The following is an 18,483-nucleotide window of genomic DNA, read 5'->3' as shown; positions in this document are numbered from 1 at the left end:
ACCTCCAGTCCATCGTCTTGTTTTCTTTCGATTTTCAATGTGTATGTAAACGTTTTGCAAGCGGAGTGCTGCATGGATTATATCTGGCTTTTCGAATATAATCTTCTGCTCTCACTCACTCACTCTCTCTCTCTCTCTGTCTGTCTCTCCATCAAAGCGAATCCCAGCTAAGAGAATATCCAAAGCAAAATTCCCCTTCAACCCAGTCAATTATCATTTATTCTACCGCTCATTATCGTACTCATGGAGTCTCACCTGTGTCTGTCCAGCTACCCAACCACCCACATACATGCCTCCTCATATTCATTGACTCATCATCTTAATTTTAGTGATACGCAGGCCGGCACCGTTTTGTGGCATCGGCAACGGCAATGGCAATGGCAATGGCTTGGGCGGTGGCAGTGGCAGTCGCGTGGGCGTGAGTGGGCCCAACAGTGCACCGATACGCGGAGAAAGTGGCAGCAATTTTATGGGCTATCCGACGCCCTCGCCGCCGATATGTGGCCCACAGACAGCGCCGCCAGTGCTGATCTCACCCAATGCCTTGGCGGCGGCCAAGCAGACCATACAGCAGCGCCTCTTTGGTAGTGGACTGCCCGGCAAATCATCGGCAACATCGAAGCGGCCAGCCACATGGCAGCCCCAGGCGGCGTACAGCTCGGCGAGCATCTTCCAGCCTGCGAACAGCAGTCCGTTCAGGATGCTGCAGCAAAAGTACCAGCAGGAACAGCAGCGAGGAGCGGGTGCCATGTTCGCGCCGCAGCCATTGCCACAATATGCCCAGCAAGCCAACAGCAGCGGCGTCAACAGAGGCGGCAACAGCGGCAACAACAGCAGCAACAGCAATTGCAACACGATGCCCAATGTCAATTACAATGTCAGTTCGCGCACGAGACCATTTCATAATCAAGCTCAAGACACACTCAATACCAATGCCAGTAGTACATCTGCCATGCCCGCGGCCATGTGGCTGAAATGTAAGTCTTGGCGGCGGTCTCCAAAAAAGCCAACGAACATCCCCACCAAACCAGACCGATGGAGAACCCAGACCCCCATTCCTATGCTATGCGTGTGTGTGTGTGTGTGCCCAGCAATCCACTCAATCCGTTTCCGTTTCCTGTTCCTATTCCCGCTCTGTATTCCCGTTGCGTTCCTCGAATCTTTATTTGTTTTCCCTTCCTGCTGTATAGCCACACTGGTTGGGCTGATGGATTTCCCACGGCTAGGAGCTGCCCATTTGTGGCAGGGAAATCCCTGTCTAATCAGTGTGATAACAATCCCGGCTTGGTAGTCTCTCTTCTCACTCAGGACTCTGTAGTCCGGGCTCTGCTTTCCTCTACCTCGTTTTTTTTTTTTGTGGCAGAACCCAAACCCGATACCTTGTGGCTCTTTTTTTAGACGTTGTTTGTTCTGGTTGTTGTTCTCGTTGTTGTTCTCGTTGTCGTTGTTGTTGTTGTTGCTGCTGCTGTTGTTGTTCGTGCTCGTTGTGTTCTATCTTTCAATTTCCAACCAATGATTGTAGGACGGTATCTGTAGCCGCTGTGCCTGTGCCTGTGCCTCCTGACTATGCCTCTGCCTGTGCCTCTGCCGCTGTTAATTAACCCTCAACAATGTAGTACATGAACTCTCTTTAACCCAACTGATTGTTTGTTTCTATTTCTGTTACTGTTCACTTATGCTTCATTGCTTACTCGTTGCTGTTGCACCACACCCCCGACACTCCACCACTCACTCTTTCATCCGCCCGTGGAGCCCACAACTAATCCGAGATTCTCTCTAATCTGCAGCTTCGCCCGGAGCCGATGGACAGCCGGGCACACCCGGGGCCGTCAAGACCTCCACAGCCTCAATTACCCTCAAGTCGGCCACTCTGCCGCGCCGCAAGATCAATGCCAAGTCGGAGGTGCAGCTGGAGATCAAGCCGCGCATACCAGAGCAGGCACCGCAGCCGGCCATGCGCTTCAGCACCGAGATGCAGCATCCGGTGGCCGATCTGCGCAGCGCCCCGCCGCGCGAAGGCCCCATACCGTACAGCCCCATCAAGACGACGCTGCAGGCGCGAGCGACCAGCCTGGAGCCCAAGGAGCATGTCATCACCATCCAGCGACCACCCACGCAGCACGCCTACGGACGCACCAGCTCCAACACAACCACGCGGTAAGCGGGATGAAACAGTTGCCATGAATATTCGAAAGATGCTATAAAAGTATTTGCATGTCTTACAACCTCCTGCAGTTCCGGCTCACTGTCACGCCAGTCGACTGTCGAATCCGAATCGGATGCGACCACCACCACGGCCACAAATATGTCACAGGCAACCGTGACAGGACTGGGCACCTCCCAGCCCATCAAGAAGAGTCCACGTGAATTTATCATACCGATTGCCGTCGAGGGCGGTGGCTTCATCACGCCCCGAGAGCGCAGCATCGAGCCATCCGAATCGAGTCACACCACCGCCTCCAGTCGGTCCACCTTTAGCCGACTCCGTCCGTCGCGTCGCATTGGGTAAAAGTTTTGCCATCAAACCTTGGGTGCAACTTGCGCTTGAATGAATTCAATTTTGCACACAGTTCCCTGCTCAGTGAGGCCGGCTTCGATGAGGGTTCGCCATTCCAGAAGATGCGCACCACCTCGACAACACGTGACGGCGCCGGAGCCGGGCCCGGGGCCGATGAGGAGGCACGCTTCACCCCACACCGACTCAGGTTTGCCAGCATCCTTTTCGCTTAGTCTAAACCAAAGGTTGTGGCCCAATCGCCCAATCCGCCCACCCATGGCATGAATACGTAACTGGATTGCCGGATTGAATCAGTCAGCCTTCCCTCCTCTCCACTCCCCTGTGCACTCCCCTCCCTGACTGCCTTTTGATTCAGTTATTTTCATCATCTTACCATCTCCCAACTTCTCTCTTTGTAACACACCCGCAGAAGCTCAAGACCTGTCAAGAAAATTAGTCAGGACAACGACTCGCAAAGCTCAAACGAAGAGGATGATGACGACGATGATGGCTTTGAGATACTCACGGCGGAGAATCTGTTCTCGACACTGCTGCAGCGGGTAAGACTCTAGGACAAGGCTTTAATATACATTACTTTACGTCTCTGGGCGCTGGACTTCATAATTTTGTGAACATTGCAGGTGCGAAACTTAACGAATCGCCTCAACGTCAACAGCGACCTGACAGTCGGTTTCCCCAGCCATTCTAGTCGCCTGCTCACGGACATCTCGCGGCAGGCACAGAGCCACAGTCCATTCTGGAGCCAGGGAGTCTCACCCTTTGCCAGGTGAGTGCCGTCCGCGCGAGTGGGTGGTGCGCTGCGCCAGTGGAGTGGCATCCAAAGTTGATTGCCACCCATCCAGCCAGCCAGACATTCAAACAGACAGTCCGTCAGTCCGTCAGTCAATCAGTCTGCCAGTCAGACTGCCAGTGCAGCTTATGCAAACGTGTCCCAGCGTGGCTGTAGTTAATAATTTCATTACATTACCTTCCGCTGGAGTAGTCACAGTCGAAAGTGATTTGATTAAGAGTCCACTCCTGCGGCAGTACTCCAGCGGACAACACGACCATGACCCACGGAAAGGATGGGATCTAGTGCTTTTACACCACTCAAACATTGCTAATTTTGTTATCCATTTCTTACATGCTGCCTTGCCACTTGCCTCCCATCTAACAATAACAAATCCAACATCCACCAATCAATGCTTTAACCCATCACTCACGAAGCGTGCATAGATCCCAAGTTAGTTATACGAGTAGCTATAGCGAGACGGTCGAGAAGAAGCAAGTGTAAGTACCACCAGAACAAGAACTCGCACCAGAACCAAAACCAGAACCCTATGCTGGCAGCTACTACAGTGCGTTTTAGAACCCAAAAGGGAGGCAAGAGTGTGAGTGCACTCAGAGAAAAAGACACACCCATAAATATTTCAGTTAAATATTCAGTTTGAATCAACATTCGATATGAATATAAAACACTTTAAAATAAATATAAGATATAATATAAAAATTGAAATATGAAATGTATTTATTTTAAATATGATATATTTCTATTTTAAATATAAAACAAATCTAATATACCCCAATACTCATTTTGAGTATCGGGTATAAATATTTAATTTAAATATGAGATATATTAATTGTCGCCCGATTTTTTGTTCAAAGCATACAGTGTCGGACTTAAGTGTGGCACAGCTGTTTTAAGAGCTTTTCCATCGCATTTTTCAAAAGAAAATATACCATCAATTTTCTATTAGATTGGCTAATTTTTATAAGCATGACATAATTGCATTATTTGCTACAATTTTTTAAACGAAAAATGGTCTAAAATTTCTTGTAGAAAATGTGGCAACAAAACCTCTTAAAAAACTATTGTATGTGGGCAAAGAACACAAAAGTTGCTCCACGTAAAATCTAAATAAATTTCACTCCATCGAGGGTATTTTTGTGAGCAAACGAGACGGAGATCGTCGTCGTGGCCCGGTGGTAAATCGAATTGTAAATATTAAAACTCCAGTGCATTTTTCTCTGAGTGTAATTGCTGATGTCTTTGGATCGAGTTATTAGTATTATTATTGTGAAACGCACTGTAGGCTGCCGCCCAAATGCCATCTCCTGCTGTACACCATTAAATCGCAATCCATACAAAATAATATTTGGCTGTTGTCACACCTGCTCCTGCTTTCAGGTGCGGGGAGCGCTGGCTGGGGGCCTTGAACATTACGGCGGGACGGGTACGCCGGTGGCTGGCGTCGTGGCCGGGCGGCCAAAAATGCTGCCTGTAAGTTGGTCCATCCCATGTAATGTGCAAGTCCCTCGGCTGTACGTTCGTCTCGACTGTGTCGTCCTCTAGGTGGGAAGAAGGGGGTCTCGGTGCACCATTTTGACATTCGTTTTCTCTCTCTCTCTTCCGCAACAGCCGCCTGAACAGTGGCAGCAACAGCGGAGGCCTGGGTGCCCCCTGGCGGCACAGCATGTCCCGGGACCTGGGCAGCGACATGGAATCGATGTTCTCGCGCACCGGCGCCACGTTGCCAAGAGGTGAATATCACAGATTAAAGAGTAAATACCTAGATCAGTAGTGGATACAGTCGCAACAGGAAAAGTAAACCGAAAAACAGAAAAAAAAACAAATATCAAAAAAAAAAGGAAATGAAAAATCTGATGAATGAATTCTGATTCAGAAACTGGCTGTCCAGACATCAGACAAATCTATAGAAAATGTTCTGCTACATAAATAAGAGTTTATTTCAATTTCAATCTACCTATGCCTACATCTACAATATATCTATATCTACATTTACATATTCGTATACATATATATTTCTAGTAGTTTTTTGATGTTTGCTAAACGAAAACAAATTGAATACAGATCAAGTGAAAATTACCTTATCTCTATATAGTCTAAACCGTAAATCGTAAAACAGTACCATATATTGTGCAGCCTGAAATCCCCTCAAAACCAGTTTAAAAAAAAAACCAACAACAACAGCAATGAAACACACACAAAAACAACACAATAATTATTAATTAAGTGTCTACTGTAATTATCAAGTGAAAATGCCAATTAATACTTAAACAATGACAAAAATTTAATTCTGTTGGAAATGATATGAATATATACATCACATATATATTTATTATTTTTTTTTATTAGTTTCTGTTTTGTGTGCGCGCACAGTTTTTAATAGCATAATTCTACTATATATCTATCTATATATCTATCGCTCTATCCAGTGAAATCTATCTTTATCTATATCTCTATCTGCTGTCTGTCCTAGAGCACAAGTCTTTTTTGTTATTAACCCCTAATGCCGCTGATGCTTTTCGAACGATTGGTTTCTTTGTAGCCCACAATTACATACCCCGTACTCGTATTTATTGCTCAACAAGAACCGAACCAAAGCCCCCCGCCCCCCAAGACGTGCCCCTAATCGTTCTCGCACCACTTATGATTTGCCCTATCCGCCCCGCCCACCTTTTATGATTTGCCTTTCAATTATTATTATTATTATTATTATGTACCGCTCTCTCATGCAATGATGATGAAAATGAAGCTACAAACAAACTACAAACTATTCAAAGAAAAGAAACAAATTTGTGTCAAGTCAATAATGTGAAATGAAATCGTATTCAAAGTTCTGTATACCTGTTAGAATTTATTGACACGCTCAAGGATATACGTATATAATCGATATCCTCTGTACCAAGTGTCCCCCCCCCCCAACCACCATCAGACCCAAATGTTATTCGAAGAGAAGGAAATTGTTAATGGATGGATGGATGAGGAAATTGTACTTAATCTTAACGACCATCAAATAAACTAAAGCAAATGAAACAACAAAACACCTAATAAATTTACTACATTTTGCAGTGAGAACCATCTAGAGGACAATAAAGATTGCATTGCATTCTTTTGCAACCGCAAAAAACAAACAAAAACAAAACGAAATTATTTTGTTTTTTGTTTTTTTTTTCCGTTGTTATTATTGGATTTGTTTGTGTGGTGTGCGACCACAGAGATTATGTTTTCGCAACCAAAAGAATTTCTATGAAAATACTCTCGTATATTTCCTTTGGAAAATTAATTGTTGTACAGTTCTTTTCTTATGCAAATGGCCCCGCTACCTTAAATTTGTTTTAGTTTTACCAGTTATATATATACTCGTACTCCTACTCCCCCCCATCATACATCCCTCAAAAAACAAAAAAAAAAACAAGCAAACTAGAAACTAGAAACTTTTCTAATGCGCTAACCCCACAACACCCCCACACACACACACACACAAAAAATAAATAATAAAATCGAAAACCAAAAACCAAAAACGAAAATCCAAGTTTCAAGTTGAGTTTCCCAAAGTTTTCTTCTTCGTTTTTAATGTGTTTTTTTATTAGTTACAAACAAGATTAAAACCAAAAATTAAGAAACCGAAATTAAACCAAAAACAATTTGTGTTGTACAAGAAATTAATTTGTTTAACATCACTAAGCCTCACACGCACACACACATACACACCCCATGCGCACCAAAAAGCCAAAAAAAAAAAACCACTCAAAAAGCTTCTCAATGTAGTCTACACTGTCCACCTGTCCACGCTGTTAAAAACCGCCAGCAAGCCAACAAGCCAACAAGCTGCTAGAACAAAAACCAACCACTAACTTGGCTCTAAAACAATCTGTGTTGAAAAAAACAGCAACAAAAAAAATAAAACCAAAAACAAATTTCTGAGTTCTGGGCTTTTTTTTCCAATATGTAAATAATAATCGATGTGAAACAGAGCGCCATGAAAAACGATCTTGAAAATACAAATAAAATATATATACAAAAAAAAGAAGTAACAATCGTTGTAATCAACAAATGTCGAAGAAAAAATGTCCAAAACTTTGAATACGATAATACTGTACAGAATTGAAAATGATCTCAGCTACTAATCGAACTTGTTTCGTTCATCATCATTCCGTAGAATCAACCCCAAGAACCACCAGCCTTAACCCACCCAATCTCATGATCATCCAACCAGCCTTAGCCCTTAGGCGATGCATATCGTAACCGTAGAACTGTAGAGCGCCACATAAAACAACCTAATTATTTTGAGTGATAATTTTATTATTGGCCGTTTACACACAATTTCGTACTTACTTTCGTTTGCAGTTGGTTTAACTACTTTAACTACTACCACGCCCACAAAGCATGTTATAACCATTAACCAGAGTCCGTTCAGTACCGTCACCACCGCCACTGCCACTGCCACAGCCACAGCTACCAAAACGCATCCCGCCATAATTGCCACGACGGTTGCCGTTGCCGTGGACGGGGTCGGGGCCGGGGCCGGGCCCAGTACTCCGTCGAAGCTAACCATAACCACCACCACCTCCAGCAACAACTGCGGCGGCAGCAACCGGCAGCAGCAAATCAGACAAGCAGCCACCACCATCCAGGCCACCATCCAAGCAACAGCCACTGCAACACCCCAGCGGGCCAAAGCCATCAGCAGCAGCAGCCAGAGCACCGCCACTAGCACCATCATCCGCAGTCCCACCGCCACAGCAACCACAAGAAGCCCCAAGAAGCCATAAAGCTATGGCAGCAGCACAGCCCTGCTCTGCTCTGCCAATTGCCGGCCCTGTGGGTGGATGGGTGGTTTGGGTGCTAGTGGGTGCAGCTGTCGAGAGCTTTGTAGTGGGTGTGTTCTGGTGGAACCAGAACCTGACCTGGCTGAAATTGTTCAAACTCTTTTGTGTTGCCCAATTCGATTTACACATTTGTTTATTGTTTAACAAAATTGTTTGTATTTCATTTTGGAGAGCCAACGGCATAGGGAAAACTTTTAATTAAAGTGCCGAACGCCAGCAATCGGAATTGCCAGAAACGATTGTGAATTGTATTACATATATATTTTTGGATAAAATTTGAACAATTTGATCTTGTCACCTATCGAATCATTCCAGTTTCATAATGTAGACACGCGACACTTTGTGATTTAATTTCTTTAACTATTGTATAATTTTAAATGTTAGACAATCGTTTGAAGCACTGCTCCAGAGAGCAGGGCCCGCATTCCAGTCATTTTGCTCGACCGAACTGAATCCAACTCAAGAAAAGCATTCCAGAGCTTCAAGCCTACCAATTAAGCCATTATACTAAAAAAAAAACTAAACACTCAAACACTTACACCCCCCGAAACATTCCAAACAACATATGAAACTATTTTTATACACAGCGAAAATAAAACATGACATTCAAATTGTTGAGCATTTGTTGTTATTGGCCAGCTTGTGTCCTGCACGTGTCCTAATCCTTGTTGTAATTCGTTCCTGCAAGTTTGTTTGTTCTTTGTTCGAATCTAGTCCGCCGATAAAGAGTTCTTTTGGTTGCCAAAACAAGACACAAAACGTTTACAGATCACTGGGCCTCCGAACCGCTGAATCGATGGATGCACTGTAAGTAGTCCCCTAACACTCGATATCCATCGCCCGGCAAGTAAGTGAATCACTAATCGAAGCCACTAAATCGTTCTCTCAGTCTGCCGGCGGACAAGTGCCATCGATGTTCATCTGTGTCCCTTCCACTCTTTCAATCTCCCCACAGGTCACCACCAGGGCAAGGGCAGTTCCAGCAAGCCCAGCTCGGCGCCGGCCCATGTGGAGAAGACCACCCCAACAGCAGCGACAACCGCAGCGCCAGCCGGCACTTATGAGGAGCCCCTGGACCTGGCCGACCTGGATCTCTCGCGTCTGCGGCTCAGCAAGAAGGATCTCGAAACGCTGTCCAGCATCACGCCGGGACTGCCCAAGTGCTTTCAGGAGCAGCTGCTGGCCAAGCTGCCGCCTACCCAGGCCCGCAAGCTGTCGCGCACCCTGAGCGTGCAGACCAGTGCCCCCAGCAGCGCCAACACCCCGAAGCCCTACAAGCGCAGTCAGAGCGGCGGCCGCGGCTACTTACCGGATCAGCCGGAGGAGGAGTACAAGCCTAAGCCCCTCACAGATGCACCCAAGACAACGGCGGCCAGTACGGCCATCTATCGACGCAGCCTGAGCCGGAGCCAGGCCCTGACCCAGACCCAGGCACAGCCCAATCCGGAGGGGACAACTGGAGCGGGAGTACAGCCGGCAACGACACCGACTACGACCAGCAAGAGCCGGAGCAGCAGCGTATGTCGGGATGACTACGGCAAGTCCTCGCTCTGCAGCAGCACCTACACCAGCGACATCAGTGACAAGTACAAGTACTACTCCCCCTACTTGAGCAAGTCCAGCAATGGAGCGCCAACGACGACGACGACGAAGGAGGTGCCGGAAAAGCGTTATAGCGCTGGCCTGGGGCGTCCGCCAAGCGGCTGCCTGTCGCCGCCGCCGAACGGTGCATTGCCGCCGAGCGTGCCACCGGGCGAGGGCAGTAGTTCCCTGCGCGGACGCTCCTCGCAGCGCCGAATCTCACGTTTTCTGCGGCCCGACTTCTTCGACGATCCCCGCGATCGCGACACGCAGACCATGCTGCGGGACATACGCGAGAAATCCAGCGATCGCATGGAGCAGACGGATCTGCGTCGGCGCAAGCACAGTCTGCCCAACGTGGAGCAAGCCGATGAGGTGCCCACACTGGAGCCAGGGCCAGTCAGGTCATCGATGCGTCACACGCGCAACAAGAGCGTGGAACTTTTCCCAGATGCACCCGAAGGCACCCAACAGACAGGACAGACAGCACAGGACTCTTCAGGCAAGCGCTCGGGACTGCGACAACGTAGTGTGTCCAGGCCACGTGAGCTGGAAACCGATCTGGACAAGCATGAGCTGGCGGACAAGATTCTGCAAGAGCTGCAGCTTCTCTCCGCCGTGCGCACCCAGCACGAGCAGGGCCAGACTCCCGATGGAGAGACTGACAAGACGGAGGAGACCTCAACCATCCGCAAGGTGAAGAAGGTGAAGCCCAAGGATGTCGCCTCCAACGAGGCGGAGGCCACCAAGCTCTCAACGACGACAACAACAACAACCACTACGCTGGTACGGAAAGTCAAGAAGGTGTCCAGGAAGACAGACGAACCAAAGACGCCCAGTACGGAGACAGCTGCCACAGAGATGCCAGTGCCTGCCTCTACGCCCAAGGAGACCCGGCTGAAGCGCCCCAAGTCCTACCCCATGAAGGACCTCGGTCTGAGCCTCAAGTCTGGAACGGAGCTGCCCGAACCCTCGGTCTCTGCCTCGGCCCTGCCGAGTAAGCTTCCGAGCAAGCTGCCATCAGCCGTGGGCAACGACGCTCAGGCTGGGGAAAATGCGCCACGGGAGAGCCGCCTGATGCGTCCCAAGAGCTATCCGGCCACCAAGCTGGCCACGCCCAAGGAACTGAGAAAAGTCACACGGAGCGGGGTGGCCATTCCCACCATTGCGGAGGCGACTCCAACTGCCTCGGCAGATCTCTCCGCCACTGGCACTCCCGTCAGCTCCAAGTCCACGTCGGAGGAGAAATCTCTTTCGGCCACGCCCACCGGCACCATGAGTAACGTTATCGATACCAAGGACACGGCCTCTTCATCAAGCGACTCGCGGCCGACGACTATCAAGAAGATCATCAAAGTATCCAAGAAATCCAAGCTGGTGCCACCAACGCCAGTGACGCCCACCACGTCGCCCTCAGCCACAACAACCACAAACACCACGGCCACAACAACACCTGCAGACAGCTCCAAGGAATCGAGTCCCGTGATCAAATCGAAGGAGAAGTCGCCGGAGAAGAAGCCCAGCAAGGGCCTGCTCTACGCCCTGGGCCAGAAGTTCGAGAAGCTGCGGGACTCGGCCATGAGCAAGGACAAGAAGACGGCCACATCCGGAGGGACGACAGCCTTGGCCTGCACACAGAAGCAGGGCTCGCCCGAGGAGCGCAGCTCCCCCGAGAAGGCCACGATACTGCGCAAGAAAAAGTCTCTGGAGGCTGAGAAATCAATCGAGCTGCCGGCCGAAGACAAGCGAGTGGACAAACGGTCACGCTTCGATAGCATGCTGCGCTCGCTGAGGGAGCGTTCTGTGCCTCGCTCCCAGTCCAGCTCGAGGGCGAGTCCCAAGCGAGCGGCCAGCGTGGAAGAGCTGCATGCCGGGGGCAGCACAGACGGGGCCACCGGGAAGCAGAGTGGAGCCGTAAACAAGATGTTCGGGGGACTGCTGCGACGCTTCGATCGGGAGAGCAGCGAACAGAGGCGTGTGCGGAGCACTCGATCCACCAGCAACATTGAGCGACAGGTGCGCGAGGAGCAGGATCCCTTGCTGCCGACATCGCCCATCTACCAGAACGTGGTGAAGGCCAAGCCGATTGCCCCGGCCGCCACCGAAGAGAACTGCAACTGCGAGACGGCCTGTCCGGACTGCAGACAGAACCAGGGACAGGCCATGAAGCCGACCAGCGCCAGCAGCAGCACCACCCCGAGCATCAAGGAGAAGCGCAAAGGTCTGATGCTGGATCTGGCCAGTGCCCAGGGGGGCAGTGGTGCGAGTGGTGCGGCCAGCGCCGTGACTACAGCCACCACCACCACAAGTGGCAGCAGCTACCGCGGATCCAAGACCAATCCAGCGCTGATCAATGGCAACGGCGGGATGGGACTGTACTCGAATCTGCCACCTTATCCGGGGGCCATGAAGAGCGCCTCCTCGAACAACAGCTCCAGCCAGCAGTCCGTGGAGAATGCCACCAACAACAACTCGACGAACACGAACAACAACTGCAGCTCGCAGACGTCGGGGTACCGCACCTCGTCGGCGCATGAGATCAACCGGAACAATCCGATGCTGACGCCCTCCTTCGAGAACATTGCCAACTACTCCTCGGACTCGCGCAGCTACCAGGATGACTGCGCCTCCACCTCGACGTTCCTGTCGCCCACCGAGGAGCCGGAGCTGTACTTTGACAACTGGTCGATCTGCTCCGAGGACAACTACATGCTGCACGCGACGCCCTCGCCCACAGTGTCGCGCCTGTCGCGGGCCTCGCTCTCCTCGCCCACGCGCTGCTCGGAGAGCTCTGATCCCAACGAGAGCGTCATCGACCGCATCAAGCGGCGGAGCTTCTACAGCCGCTTCAACGAGCAGAAGAAGCCGCGGCGCACCAGCAGCATCGTGGGTCCCTCGGCGGTGCGGGACTACTACAGGGAACAGCAGGCGGCGGTCAAGGCTCGCTCCAGCCACAAGTTGCATGTGGCGGAGGTGGAGCCGCGCGCCCACTCCCCGGACATTGCCCAGCAGTTCTTCAGGCCCCTGAAGCTGAGCCCAGTGGGCACGGAGCTGAAGCCCCCCATGTACCGCTCGCCGCTGGACTACTCCACCTCGTCGTCGGGTGGGGCCACGAGCAAGCCGCGCAAGAGCCTCAACGACATACGCAACACCTCGCCCTCGTTCCTCAGCAAGCGGTACGAGGTGCACGACTACAGCTCCGTGCCCATGCGATACAAGAGCTCCTCCAGCTCGAGTCCCAGCAACGGAGCCATCGCCAGTGGCTACTACAACACGTACAATCCCAAGCGCCGCTCCTCCTACACCCTGAACGGCAGCCTGCCCACGGCCAGCAGCAGCAGTGCGGCCGGCAGCAGCCACCTGGATGGTTATGCCACCCTGGGACGACGCTCCATCCGGCCCTACGATCATCGGACGATGTCGCTGCTGGAACCACCAACAACCAGCAGCAGCAGTGCTGCCGGTAGCAGCGCCTACCAGAGAAGGGAAGCACGCACACCTGTGCGGGACTACACCTCCAGCATTTCACGGTGAGTCGAACTCTACAACTCATACATTTCCAACTGTTCCCCGCTGACGCTGAGGTTATTACAGGTCCGGATCGCGTTACCGCACTTCTTCGGCTACTCGCAGTCCGACAAACATTTGATGTACCACACCGCAGAATGGCTTCTGCATCTTCTGCTACTACTCCAAACGGAAAAAGGCCAGCCCCGGCCATCAGGGGAACGGGCACGGACATGGCCGGACGGACATGAGCACGCCGGCCAACACCCCTGCCTCCTCGTCGGTATCGGCCTCATCCTCGCGCGCCAGCAGTGGCGGCAACAAGAAACAACAACAGCTCCAGCTACAGCCTGCCCAGAGCCAGACCCAGTCTGCCCATCATCACCACCATAATCCCCATAATGAGCACAACAAGTTCTAGACCCCCCGGACATCCAGTTCCCAGCATCCAATTAATTGTAGAAAATTTTTGATAATTTTTTGATATAGCCAAAGTTATAATCTAGAGTGCAGTGCCACCTTTGGACGCTGCTATTAGTCGTAGGTTTGTTGTAGTTCGGATATAGCGGAGTTTCAGCAATAGATCGTGTATGCGATTATATACGATTTTCAAATGATTGTGCCTTGGTTCCTCGACGGTTTTAGATTTAGCCATAGCCGTAACACGTTGATTTTAACTATAAGTGTGAATGAGAGACAAAGATACAGAGATAGATACTCGTACTCGTACTCGTACTCGTACAGAGACGGAGAGAAGGATGGAGGATATGTTTCACAAATATATATTGTACATGTATTTTCTATACTATTTTTGTGGAGGATTTGAGTGTAAGTCTCGCGCCGAAAATGCGTTAAAATTTCTACAAAATAATTTTAACACCAATTTTTTGCATTATACAGAACGAACTGATTATGAATGGTTTTCGAGATTTGAATAGAGTTTAATTGGTGGTTAGAAGCTTTCGTTTGCTAGGTCTATTGATGTTATTGCGAGATAATAGAAAATATGCAAAACTGTGGGCGAAAGCGGAAACGGAAACGAAGAGCGTACAGTAAAAAGTAGTTACAAATCAAACAATAAGCGAATTTAAAAAAAACAAAAAAACAGAAAAACATAAAATCTTTAGCTCGTTTTGGGTAGGAATCCGAATTCGAATGCGAATTGGAAGTGTTCAAATTGTAATTAGATTAGGGCGTGAGAGAACGAACAGAACATCGTTTTCTAAAAATAAATAATAAAAACTGAATTACAAATAGAATTGCATTCATTATTATTCTCTGGCGTTCCCATCGATCGAGCCCGACTGTGGGGATAATCAGCTCTGCTTTTGGAGCTTGTAGGTGGGCATAAAGGGTATGTAGTAGGTCCACTTCCAGCTGCGAATGGCATCCATGCCATAGGGAAAGTCGTAGTCCGTGGCCGTGCCGTCGTTGATGTTGTCATCGCCGAGCGGCATTTCGTTGGCCCACTCGATGAGGCCGCGCTCGGCGGGCGTGCCAGGTATCACGTTGTCCAGAAAGCAGCCCAGGACACCACCCACCAATATGGTTGTGCCCAGCAGCACGGATAGTGTCGAGTCGACCGTCTCGTTGCCCGTGTCAATGGCACCGGGATGTTCCTGCATCCAGCGACAAAGAACCATCGGAAAGAATATGGACAGACCGAGGATGTACAGGTTCCTCGACGATCGCAGATCCACATACTGCAGCGTCGAGAGGCCGAAGGCAATGATCATGCCGAACATCACGCAAAATATTCCGCCCACAACCGAATCGGGAATGAGAATGAAGATGGCCCCAAACTTGCCAATCACCCCTTGGAGGACCATTATAAGAGCCGCCCACTGGATGACGCGACGCGAACCAATCTGGAAAGCAGATGAATCCATCAGTGGATAGGTATAAGTGGATAAGTCAACCTTCAAAAAGCATCGCTGTACCAACCTTAGTGACTCCGATGGCGCCGACATTCTCTCCGAACGTGTTCGTTCCGTTGCCAGCACCCCAGAGTCCGGCGAGGACAGTGCCTAGTCCCTCAGTGCCGATGCCTCGATTGATGGCATGGAGCGGAGGCGAGTGGGCGCCCGACATCTGCGACACAGTCGGGTAATAGCTCAGCGATTCCACCGTACAGGCCAGCACGCCGGCCAGCATCCCCAGAACCCCTGACAGCGTAACCGATGGCCAGCCGAACTGACCCGGATACGGCACGTAGAACCACTTGGCGCTGATCAGGACATTCAGACGGACATCTGTGCGTGAGGGATGCGACGGTGGGAAGACATCGGTGGCAGTCAGGATGCCGCACAGGCCCCACATGATCATGATGGTCAGCAGCACCGGGAACAGGCGAAACAACTGGAACTGGCGCACCTCAAAGCCGTGACCCTTGCGGTAGGCCACCACGGGCACGGACACATTGGACATTATCTGCGAGAAGAGCGTCAGCATGGCCGTGGTGCTGCATAGATCATGAATAGGTGAGTGGGAAAAAAGCAAACATATCGGAATACCTACCCCACGGCTATGCCCCAGTGCTTGGAGGCCGTGTCCGCCGCATGCTCGAACAGCGTCAGACCCACCAGCGACACAGTTGGCACAATTGTCAGCGGCGTGACGTACTTAAGGATCTTGCCCACCAGCCCCGTGTAGCCCAGGATGACTTGAACCATGGCGGACACAGCGATGGCGCCCGATAGCTCCCGCATACGCACTTGCCACAGCTCCTGCCGCTCGTCCTCGGCCATGGCATCCATCTCGGCCTGCGGAGGACACTTCCACTGGGGCAGGGCGAGAATGGCTAGCGTCGGCACCAAAAACGAGATTGTTCCGCCCTGAACAATGGGCAGACGGACGCCCCACGTGGCCTGGAAGTAGGTCACAATGCCGGTGACGAAGATCATGGTGGATATAATGATGCCCCGATTGGCATCCTCGTCGGACATGCACAGCGCCGGCGTCAGTATGAACGGGATGGAGACAATGGCCCCGATCATGGTCAGATAGTGCTGGAATGCGAGGAATATGCTCAGATACCAGGGCGGGTTGTCGTTGATGGCATATAGCAGTTGGGGCTTTTGCCTCTCGGCATGTGTGGGTGTGGATGTGGCTGTGGCTGTAGCTCCCACCGGAGGCGCACGATTGTGCGCCTCCGGTGGTTTGTGCGCATCCCCCTGCAAATGAATGTAATCACATACTATAATTATATTTTATTAATGCAAAAATATCTATTTACTTATGTTAATTAGTCATTTCTGCTAGGGAGTACCAGCATCTAACAGGCAATTCCGATTTTATACTCTCCCGTACACTCGCCGTGTGGAAGTTTTACTGTTTTATTTATGAGCATTACAATTAAATTCTTGCATTCATTTGCATAACTTTATGGCTCAAAAGCGTCCCCCCGCCCCCCCAGGGGCGGTGGGCAGCGACCCCTTTCATCGTAGCCCGAGTTTGAATGACAGCTCCGCTCGCCAATCGTGATTAATTGAGCGTGAGTATCAGACTACGGTCCATGGGATGCTGAATACCTAATGCTGAATGCTGGTTTGTTCTACCATCTACCCAGATTGTTTTAATCAGGCCATAAATTAATGGCTGATTAGTTGGAATAGTTGATAAATCAGTACACTGTCAATTTCCTACATTGTTTACTGAGAGACCTGCGAAAAAATATGACAAATTACAGTGGAATATTACTTGAACCCCAACTTTTGTACTGCAACGATTAACAAATTGTTTTGAATGATCTGTTAATTGCTTGGTGTTATATTCTCGAGCATTGCCCCTCGATTTGGTGGGCAATGCCAATGGCAAACAGAAAACAAAAACCGATAAATATCAGAGCAAAAGCTTCAGCAATTGAGAGCAATTATGCAGAGTCCACGGGACGGACGGCTAATCGCATTTTCTTATGTAAACCCACGCACACGACAAATTGCTCTAGGTCGGTGCCGAAAACTCACGAAATTATTACTTACGGAGGCGCTATCCTCGACGGTAACATTGTTCAACTCCATGATCAGGCGATTTCACACTTTACGCCCGCCATAAACTAATCAAGAAGAACGCACGGGGTAGCTCTAGGAACCGCTCTTAAGTGGTATCCCGCCTCGAAAATCGACAACTGCTCGCGACAGAGACCCGCGTCTTAATGCCTTGGCGGAATGGCGAAGATCTATCAGCAAGCTGTCGAATTTCTCTATCGAGTGCACAGTTGGATCGGAGAGAATAGCGAGCGCATTGCCGTCAATTGAACGGCCATAGAAAGCATCGGAGAGCAGCTGATTGCAGTGCATTCTCTCATCGGAGCTAACTTCTAAGAACAATTAAAGGGAAATTCAGAATGATACAGAAAAATCAGCCAGAGATTTTGTGGTCAAATTATATACATACCTACCCTTTATGAACTGAGATCTTGAAGTCATCTGGTATATTTTCCAGAATGGAAAGATCAGATCAAGATTATGGGTAACGACTCAGATAAGAAGCGGAAGAATGCCACGACGAAAAGACAAGCAAAGACTGTTTTATGGTAGCAAATGCTACCCTATAAAACAGCCAAACCATGTCCTATAAAGATATCGCCCAAAAAATTACCTAAGCTTGATAAAAATAAATTATCTTTCGTTTTCATTTTCAACTGGTTGGCCATGGCTGTAGCTTGTGAACAAAGTCAAACAAATATTGACACTTTGTAGTGCAAATTGTATAGTTTTTGATTATATTTTTTTATTCTAGAATTGTCTTAGATTTTTCCAGCCGAAAACATTTAGTAAATTAGGTATTGGGGAAGTTAGGAAGCTAACTTAGGAAGCGGTATAGCCTTTGAAGTTTGACGACCAGAAGGGGCTAAAGTAATCAGTCTGCTTTTATTACTATGGCAGCTTCATAAATATATGTATTTACGTATGATAATAGTGGTCCAATTTTGAAAAAATCCTCTTGGACAAATATAAATTTTTAGTACAAAGATAAAGTTTCTCCCCATCTTATTTTTGACCAATCGTAACTATGGCAACTATATGATATCGTGGTCAGACACCACTGATTCCAACCAATAATCTTTTTATTTATAAAACAGGACTATGTGCACCACTTTCTTGAGATAGGCACATAACGGAGTGACTAGTTTGCATAGAAATTGACGACTATATTATTCCTGATAAAGAAGGTACATATATTACTTTATGGCGTCGCATATGATTCCTTCGGTTCAGGCCAAACATCTAACCAATTTATGAATACCTTCTTCAAGGGTATAC

The 18,483-nt window shown here is 49.3% G+C and overlaps 2 protein-coding genes across 12 annotated transcripts in view; one reads left to right on the top strand and one right to left on the bottom strand.

Moving 5' to 3' along the window:
* Nuak (Nuak family kinase 1) overlaps positions 1–14,466 on the top strand; it is a 57,963-nt gene extending 43,497 nt beyond the window's left edge. For 4 of the 11 annotated variants that reach the window (XM_015183296.2, XM_015183291.2, XM_033377053.1 and 1 more), the window contains exons 7-16: positions 330–977; positions 1,788–2,157; positions 2,236–2,505; positions 2,571–2,705; positions 2,928–3,057; positions 3,139–3,284; positions 3,725–3,787; positions 4,917–5,038; positions 9,087–13,242; positions 13,307–14,466. In XM_015183296.2, the coding sequence (XP_015038782.2) occupies positions 330–977; positions 1,788–2,157; positions 2,236–2,505; positions 2,571–2,705; positions 2,928–3,057; positions 3,139–3,284; positions 3,725–3,787; positions 4,917–5,038; positions 9,087–13,242; positions 13,307–13,361 (6,095 nt within the window). In that variant the 3' untranslated portion in view covers positions 13,362–14,466. Of the gene's footprint in view, positions 1–329; positions 978–1,787; positions 2,158–2,235; positions 2,506–2,570; positions 2,706–2,927; positions 3,058–3,138; positions 3,285–3,724; positions 3,788–4,916; positions 5,146–7,649; positions 8,748–9,086; positions 13,243–13,306 lie in introns of those variants that run through there. The other 7 variants (XM_015183297.2, XM_015183293.2, XM_015183295.2 and 4 more) reach the window with 7 other exon arrangements.
* On the bottom strand, positions 14,137–17,403 carry LOC4801033 (solute carrier family 23 member 1). Its single transcript, XM_001358164.4, has 4 exons — positions 17,200–17,403; positions 15,737–16,392; positions 15,164–15,680; positions 14,137–15,087 (listed from the first exon to the last, which is right to left on the bottom strand). Exons 1-4 carry the CDS (start codon positions 17,236–17,238, stop codon positions 14,536–14,538), a joined length of 1,764 nt encoding a protein of 587 aa, XP_001358201.4. The 5' UTR covers positions 17,239–17,403; the 3' UTR covers positions 14,137–14,535.
* Positions 17,404–18,483: the final 1,080 nt, after the last annotated feature.

The sequence above is a fragment of the Drosophila pseudoobscura genome, chromosome 2 (assembly GCF_009870125.1).
Source record: "Drosophila pseudoobscura strain MV-25-SWS-2005 chromosome 2, UCI_Dpse_MV25, whole genome shotgun sequence".
NCBI lineage: Eukaryota > Metazoa > Arthropoda > Insecta > Diptera > Drosophilidae > Drosophila > Drosophila pseudoobscura.
This window is presented reverse-complemented; position numbering and strand designations above follow the sequence as displayed.